General features: G+C 41.4%; 1 protein-coding gene across 3 annotated transcripts in view; it reads right to left on the bottom strand.

Moving 5' to 3' along the window:
• The window catches only part of CYFIP1 (cytoplasmic FMR1 interacting protein 1), a 76032-nt gene extending 56919 nt beyond the window's left edge, over nucleotides 1-19113 (bottom strand). For 2 of the 3 annotated variants that reach the window (XM_031058348.1, XM_031058349.1), the window contains exons 1-3: nucleotides 19044-19113; nucleotides 1443-1566; nucleotides 787-876 (exon numbers count right to left, since the gene is read on the bottom strand). In XM_031058348.1, the coding sequence (XP_030914208.1) occupies nucleotides 787-876; nucleotides 1443-1559 (207 nt within the window). In that variant the 5' untranslated portion in view covers nucleotides 1560-1566; nucleotides 19044-19113. Of the gene's footprint in view, nucleotides 1-786; nucleotides 877-1442; nucleotides 1567-19037 lie in introns of all 3 variants that reach the window. The other variant, XM_005422695.3, reaches the window with a different exon arrangement.
• Nucleotides 19114-19126: the final 13 nt, after the last annotated feature.

The raw sequence follows: 19126 nt of genomic DNA, 5'->3' as shown, positions 1-19126 counted from the left end.
TAATTAGGAATTGTAATACAAAAGGATTATATCCATGTGTCTTCTGTCATTCCAAGCCCATGTCCAAATGAACCTATTTCTCTTATCAGAATGTGTATGTACAAACACACATGCATTGCATGCTGAATGATACATCATCAATTATTATCTCTCCAGATTATACTGGTTTATTATACTGGTTTCTTTCTTCCCAAAACTAATGACACTGTGATCTGTAAGCATAAATAGAAATGTTAATCTTGAGGTGGGGAGGGTGATGGGATTTATTCTTCTTTTTAAATTCAGGGACCCCAGGTGGGATGTTCAAGGATGAAAGAGTCAGCACATGCAGAGCAACTTTCTACATGGCAAAGGAGAGGTACAACAATATCCAAATAATCAAAACAGGTAAATGAGTAACCATATAATTTTAAAAGTAGATTAATGTAAACATACATAATTTTAAGTAGCATGTTACCAGGTGCTATCTGCCCATTCCAAAGTTTGTGAACTGGCCTCTAGAATTATAAGACATATTATTCCTAATTTTCCAAGAATGCCATGAAAGAAGGGAACCTTTGAACAACATTAGTTGCTCAAGAAGAAAGGCAATTAAAAAAAAAATTTTAAGAAGTGTGTTTGAAAAAAAAGAAAAGCCACACACTTTTGCATCTTACCTTCCCCTGGAGGTAGGAAGTAGGTAACCTGTTATCTGTGACCATAATTCTTTTAATGAACTGCAAGAAGACACATTCCTCTCCTCCTGTTTTATGCAATACAAAAGTGTGTATTGGAACATCTACTTACCATGCTAGAATGGACTGTAGCTTGCTCAATGTATCTTGCAATACCAGTGACAAATGCATTTCTGTCTTCAAAATTAGTGTTGAAGTTTGGCTGCAGAGGAAAGAAAAACATGGAATTAAGTCTTCTGTAGCAGCAAGTCTCCTATGAAGGAAAACTGAGGACCTGGCATTTTTCAGCCTAGAAAAGAGAAGGTTCTGGAAGACTTTATGGCAACATCCAGGACCTAAAGGGGTCCAGCAAGAGAGCTGGAGAGGAACTTTGCACAGGGGCATGTAGTGACAGGACAAATGGGAAGGGATTCAAACTGAAAGTACTTTAGATTAGGTATTAGCAAGAACTGATTGACTGTGAGGGTGGTGAGGCACAGGAACAGGCTGCTCAGAGAAGTTGTGGCTGACTCATCCCTGGTAGTGTTCAAGGCCAGGCTGGATGGGGCTTTGAACAACCTGCTCTAGTGGAAGGTGTTCCTGCCCATGACAGAGGGGCTGGCCTAGATGATCTTTAAAGTTCCTTCCAACCCAAACCATTCTATGGTTCTATGAAAATAATTTTTATATATATATTGCCAATATAAACACAACTTGGTTTGGGCAAAATGTACTCTTTCTTAACAGCACTGGGAAATGGAAAAACCTTTTCCTCTAATGAGAAAATACCTGGTAGAGAAGAGATGAGGGTGGGGGCTCAATACACGGTTGCTGATCTGGCAATGGTAATTCTTCCAAGAGATCCACATTGGACAAGGCATCCTCCAGAGTTACTTGAGCAGTCATTTTGCACCTGGTTAGAAAATACATACATAAATGTAGATATGTAGATGTGTACGCCTAGATATAACTTTAAATGTGTTACTATATATATGGTAAATAAATAACATGAAGAGCAGGCAACTATTTATATTGTGGGAAATGGGAAGTTTCCCTTCAACCAAAACAGAAGGGAAACAGTCAAACAGAAACCCAGTTGACTTTCAAATACAAGTTTAAATAAAACTTTTCACACTAACATCCCTGTCCTTACTTTTAGGACTCAAGAAATGTTTCTCCTCCCCCACTGCTGGACACCAGAAATAGATCAAAAATAGAGGAAATGATGATGATTCTAAAGCTCAATTTTGAGCCAATGTACTTTCAAAACTTCATGCACTACAGCTTCTACAACCAAATCATGTTCAGGAGACCAAGCTGTCAAAAGGTGCCAGTTCCAGTGTTTCATGTCCTAGGACAGCCAGATCTGCTTTGGGTAGCTGATGAGAGACCCCTCAAGGCCATGGCAATCTCCATAAACCTTTGCGGCTGCTGTTACCTGGGGTTCTGAACCAAGAAGGGCAATGGGAAGAAATCTGGGCCATCTGTGACCAGTGACCAAGCACTGGAACAGGCTGCCCAGAGAAATTGTAGACTCTCCTTCACTGGAATTTTTCAAGAACTGTCTGGCTGCAATTCTGTGCCATGTGCTTCAGCAGGGAGATTAGACCAGGTGAGCCACTGTAGTCCTTTCCAACCTTACCCATTCTGTGATGTGGTGAAAATTTACTAAGAAAATGTGGGGTGGAACAACTCAGTCACCCACTTTTGTATCATGATCTACTCATTCTCCTCAGTGGAGAGAAAAAAAAATAGATTTTTAAGGTAATATCTCTAATTGGGATGTCTCCTTTTTTTGAGAGTTATTTCCCCCCATTTACTAGAGAAAAACCATACACCTATGGTGCAAGGAGCAGCTGAGCACTGCCCTCAGCTCTAACCAGGAGGAAAGGAACAATGAGCACCCACATCCCAGAGGAACAGGACCCTGCCTGGCATGTGACATCCCGTGGGCTTGTTACATCCCCACATATAGGGAGGGTACAAGCAGATCCCAATGCAGCTTTGACAAAAACTCAGTTCAAGACAGCTGGTATGGGCTGGTGATCCCACCACTCACTGCACTTTTATTGGCCTGGCAGAAACACCTCCTCACTTTCTCTTGCCTAATTATAGATTCCTGCAGAAAGATCCACAGAAAAAGCCTCCCCTACCTCCAAGGAAGGGCTCAGCTGACAAAAGAAACCAGAACCAAAACCTAAACCCAAGGAGAGAAAGCAACCAGGAGTTGGAATTAAGCAACTATCTGTCTATCTCCAGAGACCAGCCCTGTGCACCAAGCCATTGCTGCAAAGCTAATGCACCACATATGGAGAGAGCTTACCAACAACTTTATAAACAACAACCAACAGGAAGACTCATAGGTCTGTTTCTTCTTGAATGCCCAGCCCAAACCTTGCTCCCAGCCTGAGCATATCAGTTTTGTTAAAATAAATAAATAAACCAGTGCTCGTATTGTGCAATTTGTGATCCTTGCCAAAAAGGGATGAAGGACTGGACTGACAGGAGTGCTGGCTGGCAAACCTGTGCCAGGATGTTTGCCCAACACCTGCCTACACCCAGATCCAACACAAGAACCACACTTATTCTCAAATAAGATACCAAAGAACATGGTGTCCTTCCTTCAATAAATCAACACATGCTAAAAAACTTCCATGGCTGGGCAAAAGTCCTGTGGGGAGGTCAGACTGAACAGTTTTACCCTAGAGAAAACTGAGCTGCCAAGCAGTCAGAACATCTACAGATGAGTCTATACCTATAGGCACTTTATAGATGAGTCTGAGTATCTATAAATCAAGCTTTAGCTAAAAAAGAAAACAGATCAACTGAGAGGCTCCTTCCAACTTGACACTCCTCTTCCTCTTAGCCTCCCTGTCAAAGTAGAAACACCCAGTGGGCAGCTGCTGTGGGATGTGCTGGGGGTGGGATCAATGGGCCCACAGTCCTCTCCCCCATCAGACAGGCAAATGGCCACAAAGCATTGGCTCCAAGAAAGCACCACAAAAATTGTTCTGAAACCCATAGTGAAGAATGGCCAGTCATTCTACACCAAAAACTACTGCAACTATCTGTGTAAAGGGGAGGTGTCACTGCATGCAAGGTAAGTATCATCACCCTCTCCCCAGTCCACACATCTTCCTTCTCCTCCTAAAACACAGTCCACCCTGACTTGGGCCCCTGCTATTGAAGAGAGACAGGTATTCACAAAATCCAAGCTCATGACTTTTACTTCCTCAGCACTACAAGTGAATATTCTGAATATGTGTCCTGTACATCCCAATCCTGAAAGCACACCTGCATGCTTTTGGCCTCAATATTTGCTCCTGTGCAGCTGATTCCTCCAGCATCAGCTAAGTTCAGACTATAAGACATGAGATTTGTTTTTAATACTTAGAAAACAATTTAAAAATAGAACCCAAAATCCCACCTGACTTACACTGCTATCTATTTAATAGCACAGGTCTGGGAAACCCTCACTAACAGGCCAGGGGTGCAAGTAAGAAACAAAAGCTTCCTGCTGCCCTCTGGGTTGTGAAAAGAAATACGGGAAGGAACATTTTTTGAAATCCTTCAGCATGATTTCCCAAAGCTCAGAATTTTTCAAAGCAGGAACACAAAAGCCATTGGGCACAGACAGTTGTAAATGTCCTCTTGCTCTGAGGTTGCTCGCTGACAGCTCCGCTTTGCGATTTTGCCAAAGGAATCCACAAGCCTGGCATTTCATTGGCCAAGTTCAATGTCCCTGCTCCCCAGCCTTTGCACTCCAGTATCTAGCAAGACACGAAAGAGGAAGCAGCTCCTTCCTGCCCAGCTTTGACACATTTGCAAACGTTGCAAGAGTGTGATTCATATTTCCCCTCTGACTCCCCAGAAAAGAGCAGAGGAGTTTTGACAACAGCAACAGCAGGACGACAGCTGGAACCAACTCAGGGGTTTTCTCCCCTTCTTTATCTTTGTTGATAAACAAGCTCCAAAAGATAACAGCTGTTTCTCATTTACAATGATGAGGGGCTGGCAAAACCAGATTTTTCTTTCCCCTAAGCTCAAAAAAATTAATTTAAGAAAAGCTAAAATTCCCAACACACAAAATTGGATAGCTCTGCTTCCTTAATAGTCATGAGTTTTTAAAAAATGAAGTTACTGGGCAGGAGAGCTAATATTTTAACAGATTCCTTTATGGCAGAGAACATCAGAAACTTCAGACCTACTTAAAAAAAAGTTTGATTAGGAGTTTACATAAGTGAGAACAGACTAAAATGCTGGATCCATACTCATCATTATAGTTACACGAGGACACTTACCCAAACTGATTTTTTTTTCCACACTAAATTCCTACAAAGCTGTGTTTTCAGTTCTGTACCCACATGAAATTCCCCAGGATAGCTTTTCTCAGGCAGAGGACACGTAAGTATTACTTCTGAAGCAATATTTTTCTCTTTGGTATCTTTTTATGACCCATCCTTAAAGCACTAAAGTAAAATGCACGAACAAGAACATGTTTTCCTGGTTGTACACAACTTAATTAGCTAACATTCAACATTCATGGTCTGACATTCTCCCTTGAGGAGAGAGAATCACACACACCAGCCAGCTGTTTTACTAAACGTTGGTGTTTGATGAGCACACACAGCTTTCTAAGCAGGGAAGAGCGATGCCTGTGCCGATTCCCAGTTCCTTTTTCTGGATTTCAAAGCATAAAAAATCCCTGTTTGAAAAGAACTTCAGTCTCACAGTACCAAGTCCCACCGTGTCCAAGGGTCAAGAGATATCAGTCCCAGGGTTTGGGTTTTTTTTCATTATGTTAGTGAAAGGCCACAGAGTAGCTTAAACCAGGATATCCTCTTTTTCTTCATTTCTGAAGGAGATGAGCACCACATGGGCCTGACCTGCTCAGAACAGCTTGTGCTGTGGGAGAAGTGCATTGAGCTGTCCCCCACATTTTGTCCATGTGAAAAATCAAGCCAAAAAAAGGAAGCTCTTCTAGCATTGTTTACATTTTGATATAACTTCAGAACCAGATTATTATTGAAAATATTCACAAAAAAAGAGCTGGCAACCTTTTTAAAATGTCATAATTCTGCACCATTGCTCTCAGCCCTGCAACTGCATGTAAACAGTGTCCTGCTAACAACATTGATTTGATATCTAGAGGAAATGATTGCCAGTCCTAGTAGAGATACCATTTCCACATCTCCATCCCTACAGAATAATGTCTAAGTCTTTGCAGAAGGTCTGTATTCTTAATTCTAAGCATATCAGAAAACAGCCAGCATGCATCTCTCAGCCATGCTCCTTTGGGCCTCCTGAAGCTTCAGATTATTTGTAAGAAAATATGAACAGGAGCATATTATGGGGAAAAATGTTTTGGACAAACAAACAAACAAACAAACAAAAAACACAAAAAAAAACAAAAACAAAAAAAACTGACCAGAAGAAATAATAAGAACTAGAGAAGATAAGGACAGCAGATAATAGAGCATTAATTTCAGAATCACTGTGAGAAAAAGGATGGCTGGAACTATTCTGTTCTCAAACTTAGAGGTAAAAAAAAATTCCCCCAAATACTAGAGAGTTAAGTAATAAGCTTTTAAGCTTTCTTTCAGTGATAAGAGTTAAGCAAGACTCAGCCTATTAATAGCTGAAATAGGAAAAAATATGCTTGATGATACAAGACAGTTCTTATACATGTTCAGTAGGAGTGTATAGAATCCAACAAATATAACTTGTAGTTATATAAATGTGGGTAAGGCAAATGAACTTAGATAACTGTACCCTTACTGAGATCTTCTTATAAGTGTAGAAATTACCACATGGTTCCTCTTTAGCCTATGGCCAAGACTTCCCAGAAATGTCCTCTAATGGTCTTATGAAATTATCCAGATGAGTTTCAAAAAGACATTGATTCCCAACATTAAAGTTCTACCTCAAATAATTGGGTTTGATGACATCTACTTGCTGGTGAAAAATAAAGCCCTTCACCACAAAAGTTATCAGATGCAAAGTTATGGCTGTGTGAGACAAGACAGGGAGATGATGAGGTTGGTATCATGTTACCACAAAGCATTTCAAAAAACCCAAAAGGTACATTGAGTATCTTGAAAATACACAGGAAAAGAATGGAAAGTCCTTGGAGAATACAGGCACATAAGCCATTTAAATTACTTGTAAACTGTCATTATCACCTGCACTAAGATTGTCAAGTGATCATTCCCACAGAAAACTGATAAAGAGTATAATTCAGTCAATTCATAGTATAATTAGTATAGCTAACTATACTAATTAGTATAATTTGTATAAATAGTATAATTAATATCTATAGAAATAAAGGCAGAAAATATCAAGCTACAGCGAAAGCCAATTTCAGAAGATTTAGACACAGCAAGCAGAGGCATTTACTTTATGACAATTCTTGCTTTACTTTATGGAAGTTGGAGTAACAATGTTAAAATTCCCTGAAATAAACAAAAATAATTAAAATCTAAATCCCACAGCTGACAGGCCCTTTTTTCCTTTGCATCACTCACTCAAAGGCTTGACACCCTGAGGATATCTAAGCACCCTCACTTTGAAATCTCTAAGGATTTATCCTCACACAACCATCAGAGCAGTAAGACAGCAGGCTGCCCTCTTGAAGCACACTGGATTGCCACAGATAACAATCTGGAAACGGATTTCCAGGTGTTTTTTGCTGTCAGCTCCTTACAGTACATCTCCTGGTACATTGCTGCATACTGGAAAGATCAGACAGTGGACACAACTGTGTCTATTGCAATTCTTGCTTTACTTTATGGAAGTTGGAGTTACAACGTTAAACTTCCCTGAAATAAACAAAAATAATTAAAATCTAAACCCCACAGCTGACAGGCACTTTTTTCTGCAGTGACAGCAGAGCAAACCTCTCCTGAAGTCCTGTACTCTTCAGAGCAGCCCAACTACTGCTACTGTCTCTTTTGACAGACCCTTTCCCTCCTTGCCCCAAAAGGCACATCCATCCCAGCACCTCTGACAGCACCTGGGAAGAGCTAAACGTGCAAAGATTTGAGTCACTGCTGAATCTCAGGGTGAGAAGAGTCAGAGGAACACCAGCATTGATCTTATCTCACCATTCTTGATACCATGGTACACACTACACCAGTATCTTAAATACATCTCTGGGTTAAAAAAAAAAATAAAATTGCTCTCCATATCTTTTAACTTTATCTAACCAAAAGCTCACAGAAAACTGAGTTTAAACTGAGCATGCATCCATTCAAAATGCAGATATTTACACTTCAAACAGCCTGAAACAGCCCAGGAAAAGCACATCCTATAGTCACCAAATTGCAGGGCAAGTTCCCAGGCCTGGAGAGGAGAGTTTGGGGCCCCTGGTCACAAAGGGTTGGATCAGCAGCTCTGGGCTGCAGCTGGCAGCCAGGGCCTCACACCACGCTCTGAGCTGGGATCAGCACAGCCTGACCCACTCCAGCACAGCTTCTCTCTCTCTCCCCATGGCAGGAGAAGTTACCACAGAACATTCAGAGGTCTGTGAGTGGCACAAGCAAATGTGCTCAGCCCAGGGTAAGCCCTGGACACCAGCACACGTCCAACAGCAATAAAGCATATGCAAATATCAGCTGGAGAATGCAGCCCAAGGAAGGAGAGGTGCTCTGGGACATCCAGGGAATTGGTTTTGGTTACAGCATTCTCTACGTAACCCAAAAAGCTCTCCAAGACTGGAATTTAAAGCGGCAAAAAATTATTTCATATTAAAAATATGGAGAGGCATCATGCCAAAGAGTGAGTTAATTAAGGTGGAGTTTCAATGACAAAAAATTGCTGGACTGCAGAAATTTTTGAATATTTTCTGACTTTGCAGATGAAAATAGTGTTTCATTTGACTGAAAAATTATGTTGGGAGGGGATGCCCCACGCCTTTTTGCAGTCCACTGGACACATTTTGGTTTTGAACAGATGCATTTGATCTCCAAGTGCTTGTACATGTTCCCAAGCTCAAAATAAGACAAAGAGGAAGTATGTCTACACTTTAAACAGCAATTTCCTTTGACACTGTGTCTCTTATTTCCCAAGTCTGCAAAAGCAGAATCTTTGAATCTTAAATTAAAATTCAGCATCATGGATACTGAAGATTTAAATTGCCGTGCAATCCATTAATTGAAATATGTATCCACATGAGTAGTTTTGCCTAAAATAAATTATTATATATTAATATAAATATTAATAAATAAATGCTTTTTGCATAAATAAATCAAAGCTTACCCTACTTAAAATGACAGAAGAAAATCAGGAAAATTTTATGTACTGCAGTTGAACAGGAAGAAGAGAAGCATATTATTTACAAAAAAATAAAAAAAAAAAAGAGAGAGAAGCAAAGATATTCCACAGTCCACACACTGAGGGAAATAAATTCAAATGAATGTATATTTAAAAAGATGACTGACTGGCCTGCTGATCTGGGGTCTTTAGGATAAACCACAGTAAACTCCATGGCAACTACTGGCAACATTCCCACAAGAATAGAATTGGTCAGCATAGAAGCAGAAGTTAAGTTTTATCCCTACAGCAACACAACATTTTCAGCTTTTTTGTCCCATTGTGTCATTTTTCTATATTATTGGATTGCAGAAAATCAATTAAATAATTTTACTATTAGGAAAATGTGATTAAATATTCAGTGTAATGTTCCTACCCAATTTAAACCATGAGATTCCAATCACAAAGGGCCCTTGTAATGGAAAGAGAACAAAAGGAATGGATTTTCTCTTCCAAGAACAGCACAGTAATTACAAAAATATTCATTTTTATTTCAAGCCTCCAAGATCTCTCTCAAAAACTCCCTTTTAGTTCTATTTTAATTAAATTTCAAAGACCTCAGCCATTCAACTGCTTACCTATCAATTCAGACTGAGAAGAAAACATTTTAACACCCTGATAGCTAAAGCACTTCAGAGAACAGCAACACGATGGATTTTCTCTGTTAGAATGCTCTTTTTCTGTGCTCTGGACAGGACAATCTGCCTTTTTGCCATGCAGATCAGCCTAAGATGTTCCTTTTGGGACCGGAGCTCCTTTCCGTTCCTAAGCAACAGATTTGCATAAGCTGAAGGAGCAAAGAAAAATGCTTTTCACATCATTTACTGGCCTGCCTGATTAAAGTAAAAGACAGAAGAAAGCAAACAGCAGCTGACAGTCCTTTGTGCAACAGATTTGACATACTGTTAAGCTTTCAAAAATACATCTGTGAATGGAATTTAAAACCAGACTTAATATGTGAAAAAGAGAAAAAAATTCCAGCACTGCATTACCTCATCCAAACATCATAGCAAGTCCCAGAAGAATGGCCATATAATAGAAATGATTAGTTTAGTATTAGACTCCTACAGGGTGATGTGGCTCACAATAACTGCAGGCTTCCACAAGCAGGCACAGACTGGGGGAAGAACATAAAGCTAATAGCATGGGAGGAAATTTTTTTTTCTTTAATTTTTTTTTTTTAGCAAATCTCAGCTTCCTACATTAAAAGCTCTTTGTGTTCAGTCAAATGTGAATTTTTCATGCAATCCACACTGTTACCTGTCCAGCTTCTGTCTCCTGCAGGGACACATCCCAGTAAGCAATCTCCATCTCTGCCATCTCTTTATGCAAGCAATGCCTGTGCTATGATTGTGTAAGCAAGGTTCAAGTGCTCAGTGATACACCAGTCTTATCACCTGGAAAACTCAATTCTGGGCAGTATCAGTAAGCAACAGCAGCACCATTAATGCAACATAAAAGGCACACTTCAGTGAGTCAGTACAGTTCCTCCCACAGGCTAACCAAGGTCAGAAGGACAGCCCTGCTAAGGATGCTGTCATGGAGCTGAAATGGCTTGCTGACACACTGACCACCAGGACTCAGAGAAAAATTAGTTATGCTTGTCAAGTAACTTCCCTGTCAATATCCTGGATGAATTCAAGCACTTTCCAATAAAAGGAAGGTCTGGCATTCTACTATCATCACAGCAGATTAGGAATGGGGGAGTCTTGGGCTCTTTGAATGAAGCCTAGACCAAGACTGGTGAGTGATGGCAGTCCAGAATTGCCTTTCCTGAAGCCTGCCACCATGTGTATGTCTACTAATGACTAAAACTAATTACTCCTTTTTACAGCATCAGTAAGAAAACTGTCCCACAACTAGAGAACACAGTGCAACCTCAGCACTCCTGCACCATAGCACCTGGCTGGAGTCACTCTAGTTTTGCTAGCAAGGCACCACAAGACTGAATTTATCTTTTCCTGCTGTGTTAGCAGCCAGCAGGAGCACATACTAATTCTACAGCAGCAGCATCTGCAGTGGTTGATGATGATCCAGCAAGCAACAACGAGGTATTTCAAAGGGCAGTCTGGCCAGTACCATGCATCTGCAGCATCATTCTACATCTTGAAGCTTTAGAAAAGAGATACAACTTCCTGATGTCAAAATACAGGGTGAAATGCTATCCCTGTGTAGGAAGCTCAAGTGGAGGATGCACACACTTCAAAAATAAAAAACTAATTTGTCCATTCCACTTATCGTATTTGAGAATCCATTGTGATGGCATGGGAGAAGCCTAAGCCTCTAAAATTTCCTCCAAAAGTATCTCACTTAGATGAACAAGGAGGGAGGGCCTGTCTCTGAAGTTCATCCTGCAGCATGCAACCCCCCTCTGCAATGGAACTTGTGCTACAAGAATTCACAGAGGTGTTTTGTTTGGTTTGCTTTATCTGTGAACCAAAGTCTGAAGCCCAAGATAAGTCACAAATGTAAAAAAAAAATCTGCTGTTGATGGGGCTAGATGACTGAGATGGTTTGTGCTGGTTTACTAATTAGTTCTCACCGAATTGAGTTAGTTCTGAGTGAACTAACTAATGTACAGAATGAACTCCCTTCTGCAGTATGTGGTCTCTCTTCAGACTTCAATGAAGTTAGAGATTTAAGCATTGTTTCATTCTAGGTTAGGTGTGCTGAGATCTGTCTTGCTACACTTACTTGCCTTACCCTGTTAATATTCTCTGGTATTACACCTTTGAATTGCACTATTTCACCTTCCTGACCAACCCCCTCACCTTCTCTTTTTTGCATTCTTTTCCTCTCACCCAGTTCACTCCTCCACACCCCTTTTTAATCTTCTCAGTTTGCTGCCATTTTTGCATTCTGCTGATGCTGCTCTCTCCTGCAGCTGCACAAGCATTTCTTCTGTACTTGTTCCTGATCCTGCTGCTGCACGGGTGGTAGGAAGCAAAGCTGCACAGCAGTGCTCTGGAGCAGACTGCAGTTTAGCACTGAAGCACAGCACTTACAGCATGTGAAAACTGTAACTACAGCTGTGAAAAGCTCTCTCACTTCTTAGCAAAGGTAACACTCCCACTGCGAACATTCTGCAAAGAATGGGAAAGGGAGCAGCAAAAGCAATAACCATCCCAGAAAGGAGAAAGGAAAGCAAGTTCACATGGGATGAGCCTGGCATGGCTCAGGATGAAGTCTTCCATCACAGACTGCTCACACCTGCTCAGCATGGTCTCCTTGGCTGCCCTTGATGTCTGGTGTACACAGAGTGCTGGTACTATAATCAAAAAGGGCACACTTGTGTAGGTGGGCTGAAAGGAGCTGGGGACGGGGGAACTGAGCACCCCAGTGGATGGAGGATGGTCATGTTACAGGAAAAAGAGATGAGCCTCAAAGATGGAGAGAAAGACAAGAGTCTGGAGGCTTCAGGTTTCCATCTAAGCAACAACAAAACCCCTCAGCCTTAGACAAACTGTTTATTTGGACTCATAGAATGACTTTGTTGAAAGGGACCATAAAGACCACACAGTTCATCTCCCCTTGCCATCAGTAGGAACACCTTCCACTACACCAGGCTGCTCAAGGCTCCATCCAACCTGGCCTTGAACAGGGATGGGGCACCCACAGTCTCTCTGGGCAGCCTGTGCCAGTGCCTCACCACCCTCACAGTCAGGAATTTCTTCCATAGTTTTTAGCTAAATTTCATATCTTTCAGTTTGAACCCATTACTCCTTGTCCTATCACTACAGTTCCTGATAAAGCATGTGAGTTCTGCACTTTTATTTCACAGGAATGAATTTCACCCATTACTCCTTGTCCTATCACTACAGTTCCTGATAAAGCATGTGAGTTCTGCACTTTTATTTCACAGGAATGAATTTCACCCATTACTCCTTGTCCTATCACTACAGTTCCTGATAAAGCATGTGAGTTCTGCACTTTTATTTCACAAGAATGGAAAGAAATAAAGAAAAAACAACATTGTTTTCTCAGGGGAGGGGAGGGCAGCACTCTCCTTCCTTAGCCCAGTTACACAGAAGGCTGCCCCAGGGTCAGCCTTACAGCATCTCAGGGGAGTCTGCTTGGCACCACCCCTGCCTGTGGGAAGGACACCCTCCCCACCACTGCTGGGTGCAGCTGTCCAGGCAGGGGCAGCCCCCAGGTCTCCCTTGCACAGTGCCTCTGCATTTTGCATCCAGCTCCATCCTTACAGCTTATGTCCCCCAATGACACGACAGGCGTTCATTACACCCAGTGGGTTTTTTTCAATGCAAGCCTGCAGCTGAAGCTCTGGCTTCAGCGTTGCCTTATTTTGAGTTTAAAAATTTAACAAAGGCTTTATTAAAAGTTACTCTGAAAGAGAGGCTGTCTGCTGTCATTCCCACTCCTTCTCTATACCTGTAGGTACTTGGTAAGTCAACAATACAACAGTCTCCACTTTCAGTTAAAAAAAATTACACAGCTTCATCTGAAAAGTAAGTTGAAAGGTATTTTAGGCAAATTTGTACTATCCATGCTTAAAAGTAGCTTTTATTTATTATCTAAATCAGTACAATAATAATGTACAATTTTGCAAAATTACAGTATTGAAAAAGAAAACAAAATTTAAAAAAACCAAATCAACAAGTTTCAGAAGCTATTAAAAAATCCACTATTATGTGCATTTCTGTGAGGACAGAGTGAATCAGACAAGAAGTAAATAAAGGTTTAATAGTTCTCTTGAAAAAAACTAAGGAAATAGTACAGGACAGAGTAGAAGAGAAAACAAAATATTTTTCCTCAGAAAGAGCTCATCATCTGTAGTATTTTATACAAGAAAATTCATAATTTCAGTGAAAATTCATCCAAAGCATTACTTCAGATATCACCTGACAAGCATTCACATGTATCTTGAGCCGTGTGTCATGACAGTTTGCCTGAACTTCACACTCAGAATCTATAATTCAGTGTACTCTCCTTATTGATTTTATATCACTGAAACCACTTAAAATAATTAGAGGTATACTGAAAGAAGGCTATAAATAGCTTCAGATCAACAGCATTTTTATTTCCTGCCAACAAAGTGTCCATGTCCCTGTCAGAATTCAAGTATTTTAAACTGAAGTACAGTACTAACATATTTTTATCTAAACCCTGGAAACAAATCTCTTGTATAGGTGTAGTGTATAAAGCAAGCATCTCCAAAAGCACCTTGTGTCATTTGCACAGCTGGAATCACTACTTAGCATGTCAACTCTTGAGACTCATGTACTAACATAAAACCACAGTACTGGTATTTGCTTCTAAAACCAAAAGCACAATTTATTTTTTTTTCTTTTACTTTAGAATAAAGTAATTCGTAAGAACATTACTGAGACTCAACCCTGCTAATCATTTGCAGAGAGTGTCATCTAGTAAGCATAAGTCTACACACTGACTGAATTCTTGAGATGCCTTTCAGTGGAGTGAGAGGAGGGGGGATGGCATTTTTTTCCACCAAATGAGCAATTACTGGCTTTAAAAAGTTTGTTTGTCACTCTATTACCTCCTGACCAACAGTGATGGAAAAGAGACCTGCAAAAACCAGCCACGTGAAAGGCTTGCTGAAAGACAGACTTTTAAACTGAGAAAATCTCACAGAATATGGCTCAAGCACAGAGAAATCCTACAAGTTCACCCCACAAATAACCACTTTGTAAGCTGGGAGCACTCACAAACTGGGAAAAGGAGGTCACCACAGCCTGCTGCCCTGGCATTTACCTCTGATGAAAGCAAGATCAGAAGTGCCAATTCTATATGTGTTACCTGACTACTTGAACAAGAAAAGCTTTAGCAAAGTTAACAAGCAGAACAACACAAGAGTGTGGAGGACACTCACTTTAAGCTCTGCCTAGGCCACAGCATCTGTCCTGGCAACACACAGAGAACCACAGAACAACCACCCAGTCAAAGAACTACCATGTTCACTTTTACTTGTCTGCAGGCACTGAGAAGAGCACAGCAGGGACCTCACAGCTTGGCTAAGAGGGCTGCAAATCCACAGCAGACCAAGCTGGCTAAGTCCCACACAGGGGGTGCCTGGCAGGCAGGTAGTGTAGCAATGAAGGGATTCCCACCCTGAGAGCCCTCCTGAGCTCACCATCACACTGATGCCCTGCTGGGGTCCCTTCCAGCAGGAGCAGAGGTCTGGCAGAATGAAACAGCTACAGAAAATGTGGGGAAGGGATAGAGCAGCAGGACACAAGTGCTGCTCCTCAGGAGCAGGGACCACCACCATCCCCCAGCTGGGAAGGCTTGGAGAGATGGGCTCCCTCTCCAACACCCCAAGCCAGATCCGTGCTCAACTTGGCTGCCCACAACCTTAAATCACCTCTCCCACAATGGTCTTTCTGCAGAAAGGCTACACAGCTATAAATTCACTTGATATCTGCTGATGCTCAGCCTGAGAGAAAGGGGGTTTCTTTAAAGATGGCAAATGCCTGATGATTATTTGTACCATAACCTTTACCACTACTCCACTTTTTACAGTTTAAGTCCAAGATAGTCACATTTCCCCCAAAACACTGAAGTGTGTGAATATAGGATTTTCTTCACAAACATTTGTGAGTGCACATATATTTACAGACATAACAGAGGCATACAGTAAACAGTACATACTAACACAGAGAAAAATCTTTCAAGTCTTATGAAGAAAACATGCTTCAGGATTTTCACCAGTGTGTTTACAAGAGATAAGGAGCTACCCAAAATATCTTACAACATTTTTGGTGCCAAGAGATAGAAAGATTAACTGCTGTTTTGCAACCTCTGTTTTCTTGTAGCAAGTCTCATCAATGCATCATACATTATTTTCACCACCAGAAAGGCAGTGATGTGGATTAATGGAATTACGTTTTAACAAAGCAAATCAATAGGCACTCTGTTATCAGCATTACACACCAAAGTGTGCCCCCGAGCCCTACTAATGTCAGCTTCTAAGGGCAGACATGCCGTAAAGAAGAACCCTGAACTGACATATGTAGTTTAAAATATAAAGCACCATTACCAAGCTCTTTGTGAGTTTTTGTAGGGATACAGTCATATTTCACAATGTTGAAATGTCCTTCTTTCATTTTACTGCCTCAGCTCCGCACAAAAACCAGGACAAGGATAGGTGGCTTTCACTTGTTGTATACACAAATAACAAAGTAGCCAAAAAGTAGCAAGATGACCTTCAAGAGTAAAGTCTGCCAGAGGTCACTTGTAACAAGGTATATTTTCTACAGATCAGAAATTTACAAATCTGTTACATTTACTCCTCCCTCTTTGCCTCCCTCCCTGGGAACATGAAATGAATCCCAATCCCACGCGCACGGACAGATCCACCTCGAACCACTTCAGCGGCCACTCACGCCTGGGCTCTGCCAAGCTCCTGCAGCATCCCCAGGTAAACAAGCACCTACCTTGGTTCAAGCATAATTGCTTATTAACTTGGGGCTTGCCATAGTAGCTGCAGTTATTTTAAAATGTATAAACAGTGGAAATTCACACAGCCACTGTTCCAAGCAGTGAAGTCAATCGCACAGCTGACTTCCAGCTCAGCAGGGGAAAACTTGCTGCCCAGCATTCAAGTTTACTTTACTTGTTGGTACAGCAACAAGTAAACCAAGGAACCACTTGAAGAACTTGCCCAGAGAACATAGGGCAAAAACTGTAAAATGAAACCCACTTGATATGCACACATAGGCATGGAAATTACATTAAAATTAATTTTCTCTCATTGAAAGCAGTTCTAGCAGCTTTCAGGCCAGAGGATGAATACAACTGTTCTCACAAATAATGAGCTTTGTGGGGATTTTTTGTTCCATCTTTTTGTTCCAACCTTGCAGCTCAATTCCAATCACTCTGAATTTTCCAACTCAACCTCAATATCTTGGAAAACTTTGAGAAACAAACTTTAAAATAAAAATCAGATGATTCTGACAAGAGGGTTATGGCAAGGTTTTAAAATCTACCCTCGGGAACAAGCCACCTTCCAAGACAATTCTCTCCCAGAATGAATAAACAAAGCACTAACCAAAACTTAAGGAGTGTATCAGACAAACATCTAACATGGAACACAGAGCCAGAACAGATTTCTGGTAATTACTAATTTATGCTACAAAGTCAGCATAATGGACCAAGAGAATCTCTTGGTTTAAGCCCAGAAGACAATTTCCATCTAAGGCAAACTGAAGAAACAAGAATTTTGTTAACGAATACTTTGAATATTACAGGTGCATCACTAAAGCACTATGAGCTTTTTTATAAGTCACACATTCAGAACTTAAAAACTGAAAAGTCTGAATTGTTTGTGAAACATTCCCTTTCTTATAACATATATTTTTAAAAAAATTAAACAACTTAAACAATTTGGCTCCATTTAAATTTGAATGTTGTGATATCTATTATGGGAGAAATTTTCAATTAGCAGAACTGAGCACACCACTCCATTCAAACACCACTCTCAGCATCAGGACCCTCAAAAGAAACTGACAAACCCAAGACCTGTAAACAAAACAAAGTCTTTCAAGCAGGGATGTTTGGGGGGTGGGAGTATTTGGGTATTTTCCTAAGACTCAGAGAGATTTATTCTCAGAATACATAAACAAGCTGACAACCTGAAAACCAAAGTACATTAGAGATATACCATAAAGTACATAGTCCCTATTAAAAAATAAATCTAAGCTGCTACAAAGAAAAACTGATGTACACTTTTTAGAGGGCAAGCCAAGCAAGCTTTGATGATACTGGGGTTAAGCCTTCCCAATGCTGTACAGACTTCTTCCAAATTCCTCCTCCTCCCTCCTGGCAGCTACAGAGACAACTGGCTGCCTACACCAGCCAGACTTCACAGACCAGTTGCCTGGGAAAACTTAAAGAGTCTTTTATACTAAAACAGGAGAAACTTCGTGTTTACAAAAGTTAAAAAAAAGTATTTTAGAGGTAAAAGTGGGACTTAGATGAAGTCAAGAATCAGAACTTAAGTAAGGAGCAGCAATGCTTTTTCTATCACATAGCTCAGACATTCTCTGAGCATAAAACAGTTTAAGTACAATTAATAAAAACATAATTCAGACATTGCTGAATTGCACTACAGTATTATTATAAATCCAATTTTGAAGAAAACACTACCACACAACACCGCATATTCATGTTCAGTAAGCTTATTATAATAAAGTTATGCCAAATAAGTAACTGGAATGCAATAAGGACTGGAGTCCTCATTAGCCTAAGCTTTCCATTTCCCACAGTTTACAGAAAAGCCTGCTATGACCTTCTAATTAAGAAGAAATTCCTCCTCCAATACACGCTCTCCAGCCAGCACTTCAGGCAGACTGGCTGCATCCCACAAAGGCAACTTCCTCCCAACAGCCTTGCTGGCACAAACAGCCATTTACATGTCTAAATGCTACTTCAACCTGCCATCAAACAGCACAGGAATAAAAATCAAGGCAATGAGAGCCTACTGAAAGGCAAAATATTAGCAGAGATGTTGATGAACTACAGGAATACTCAGAGAGATGAAGTGCATGTCTGTCTTCACCTCTGCTCATTACAGAGGAGGGATGGGGTGGCAGACCCTCCATCTGGGGATTTTCAAGCTTACAGTGCTGCTGCCATTACAGCATAGTTATCTTTACTGGACAATTCTCAAGTTCCTCATGAGGAAGTTATTCCACGTCCTTAGACAGACACTCCAGATCACCTCCTTCCTCTGAAGAGGGAAATGAACCTGCATAGAGCTTTTTACTTTTATTTTTTCCCCATCTAGCCCACTCCAAGACAGCCTAGGAGGCAGAACTGTGACCACTCGAGTGCTGCAGACACAGGGGCCACGCACGGGATGAACAAGCTAATCCTTACCCCCAGAAACAAAAACCAAGAACGGCTTTTCGGTGCCCACCGCTGAGGGACTCAGCCCGCCCGAGGCCAGGGCCGCCCGCCCGTGGCTCCGCACGGCCCTCCCCGCTCCGCCCCGGGCACCGCCCGAGCAGCGGGACCCCCGCGGCACCTCCCAGCTCCGGGGAGCCCCAGACACCGAGGGGGGGATGAGGCAACCCCAAATAAGAGTACGGAGCTCACGGTTACCAGCGAGAGGGGCGCGGCGGGGCGCGGAGCCCGCAGATGAAGCGCCCGAAGCCGGGGTAGGGCCCCGGGAAGCGCAGCTCACC

Source organism: Geospiza fortis, unplaced genomic scaffold (assembly GCF_000277835.1).
Source record: "Geospiza fortis unplaced genomic scaffold, GeoFor_1.0 scaffold366, whole genome shotgun sequence".
In the NCBI taxonomy this organism is placed as follows: Eukaryota; Metazoa; Chordata; class Aves; order Passeriformes; family Thraupidae; genus Geospiza; species Geospiza fortis.
This window is presented reverse-complemented; position numbering and strand designations above follow the sequence as displayed.